At 37.7% G+C, this 2,500-nt stretch overlaps 1 protein-coding gene across 1 annotated transcript in view; it reads left to right on the top strand.

Moving 5' to 3' along the window:
- The first annotated feature begins 497 nt into the window (after positions 1-497).
- LOC122261093 (myosin heavy chain, muscle-like) overlaps positions 498-2,500 on the top strand; it is an 18,545-nt gene continuing 16,542 nt past the window's right edge. The window contains exons 1-6 of the mRNA XM_086536717.1: positions 498-1,064; positions 1,267-1,294; positions 1,460-1,559; positions 1,657-1,746; positions 2,135-2,297; positions 2,389-2,492. Coding sequence (XP_086392843.1) covers positions 551-1,064; positions 1,267-1,294; positions 1,460-1,559; positions 1,657-1,746; positions 2,135-2,297; positions 2,389-2,492 — 999 coding nt within the window. The 5' untranslated portion in view covers positions 498-550. The remainder of the gene's footprint in view (positions 1,065-1,266; positions 1,295-1,459; positions 1,560-1,656; positions 1,747-2,134; positions 2,298-2,388; positions 2,493-2,500) is intronic.

Raw genomic sequence — 2,500 nt, 5'->3', positions numbered from 1 at the left:
TATATATATATATATTATATTATATTATATAAATATGTGTATGTGTGTGAGTATATATTTGTATATATATACATCATTAATTCATGCATTTAGCACATATAATATATATCATCATATATACATCCATATATATATGTTTGTATTTATATATGTGAACACATACACACACACACACACACACACACACACACACATATATAATATATATATATATATATATATATATATATATATATATATATATAAATATATATATATATATATACATGTATATATATGAATACATTTATATATATATATATATATATATATATATATATAACATAGATATAAATAGATAGACAGATAGATATAGGTATATTTACACACACACACACACACACACATATATATATATATATATATATATATATATATATATATATATATATATATATATATATACATATATGTGTGTGTAATGAATTCAAAGAGGAATATTTCTCTGATTTTTTTCAGATTTTAGATCCTAAGTGAATCTATCTTTTGAGTCTGTAATCGCACCACCACCATGCCTGGCCACGTCAAGAAGAGCACGGGTCCCGATCCCGATCCCACTGAATACCTCTTCATCTCTCGGGAGCAGAAGATGAAGGATCAGGCGAAACCCTACGATCCTAAGAAGTCCTACTGGTGTCCTGATCCCGAGGAGGGATTCGTCGAGTGCGAGTTTCAAGGTCCAAAGGGCGACAAGCTGGTTACAGTTAAGCTTCCCAGTGGCGAGATGAAGGACTTCAAGAAGGAGCAGGTCGGACAGGTCAACCCTCCCAAGTACGAGAAGTGTGAGGATGTGTCCAACTTGACCTTCCTCAACGATCCCTCTGTCTTCTACGTCCTCAAGTCCCGTTACCAGGCCAAGCTTATCTACACCTACTCCGGTCTCTTCTGTATCGCCGTCAACCCCTACAAGCGTTACCCCATCTACACCAACCGTGCTGTCAAGATCTACATGGGCAAGAGGCGTAATGAGGTGCCCCCTCATCTCTTCGCCATCTGCGACGGTGCCTACCAGAACATGAGTCAAGGTGAAAAGAGACTTTATTGTATAAAAGCTATGGTCATATATGAGAATGAATTATTTTACAATTGCGTTTAGCTACCTATTTTATAGCATGAAACAAAAAATAAACTGGCGCTTCGTGAAAAGTCTTCTTTTTCGCTGCATAGACATATTTAAATCTATTGTTAGATATTTAACATTCAGATTATTTTTTTCTCTCATTACAGAACGTCAAAATCAGTCTATGCTCATCACGTAAGTTATCATTGTGTTAAATCATGTTGATTCTTTATATCCGATACAATATTCCTTCTGAATGCTGTTGTCCCTTTATTAAGTATACTCATGCGTTTGAATAATCTTTAATGCATCAACGTGAAAAACTGAGACTTATTCATGTCAATGTTGTTGTTTCCACAGCGGTGAGTCTGGTGCTGGTAAGACTGAGAACACAAAGAAGGTGTTGTCTTACTTCGCTAACGTCGGTGCCACCGAGAAAAAAGAGGGCGAGAGCAAACAGGTTTGTCACGACCAATTTATTGCCATCCATAGTGTCACAGTTTATTTAATGTATTAAGGCCAGTCTCTAAAATTCGACTATCTTTTCTACGACACAGAATCTTGAGGACCAGATCATCCAGACCAACCCCATCCTTGAGGCCTATGGTAATGCTAAGACTACCCGTAATGACAACTCGTCTCGCTTCGTGAGTAAAGCAATTAACGTATCATATGATTATAGTAAACAATGTTACATCTAATAATGTTTGAAGAACAATGGCGGATCTACAATGGGAAGAGACAGAGCAGCTGTCCCTGTAGGACTTGCAACTGCAGCTGACACCCTTAGAGCGTTATTACTTAAAACTGTAATTATAAACCCCAGGCCACCATTGTGATCTCAAGCTGCTCCACTCGCTAAAGTAAAGAAACGATTAACAGTCTTATGGCTTTAACTTTTATACAGCATCGTTCTGTGGTATATCTGTAAGATTTGTATATAGCTTCCTCCTTTTTGCTTCTGTGGAAAACTCTTCAGATCCGCTAGTACCATTCTCAAATGTGGATAATGTTCACTGCTCTACTTCAAATCAGGGTAAGTTCATCCGTGTCCACTTCGCTCCAAACGGCAAGCTTTCCGGCGCTGATATCGAGGTCTACCTGCTGGAGAAGGCTCGTGTCATCTCCCAGTCCCCCGCCGAGCGTGGCTATCATATCTTCTATCAGCTCATGTGCGACCAGATCGACTATATCAAGAGTAAGCATATAAAGATGAATACAGTTATGTAATATATTTTCCGCTTATTAACGAATGTCTCAAATTTCTGATTCTAATTATTCTTCGCTAGAAATGTGCTTGTTGTCCGACGACATTTACGACTACCATTACGAGTCTCAGGGTAAGGTCACCGTCCCCTCCATCGATGACAAGGAGGACATGCAGTTCACTCATGTAAGTAT

This window comes from Penaeus japonicus, unplaced genomic scaffold (genome assembly GCF_977035675.1).
Source record: "Penaeus japonicus unplaced genomic scaffold, GWHDUDI00000001_assembly GWHDUDI00000005, whole genome shotgun sequence".
Classification (NCBI taxonomy): Eukaryota; Metazoa; Arthropoda; class Malacostraca; order Decapoda; family Penaeidae; genus Penaeus; species Penaeus japonicus.
Note: the sequence above shows the minus strand (reverse complement) of the source record. Positions and strands in the feature narration are given on the sequence as shown.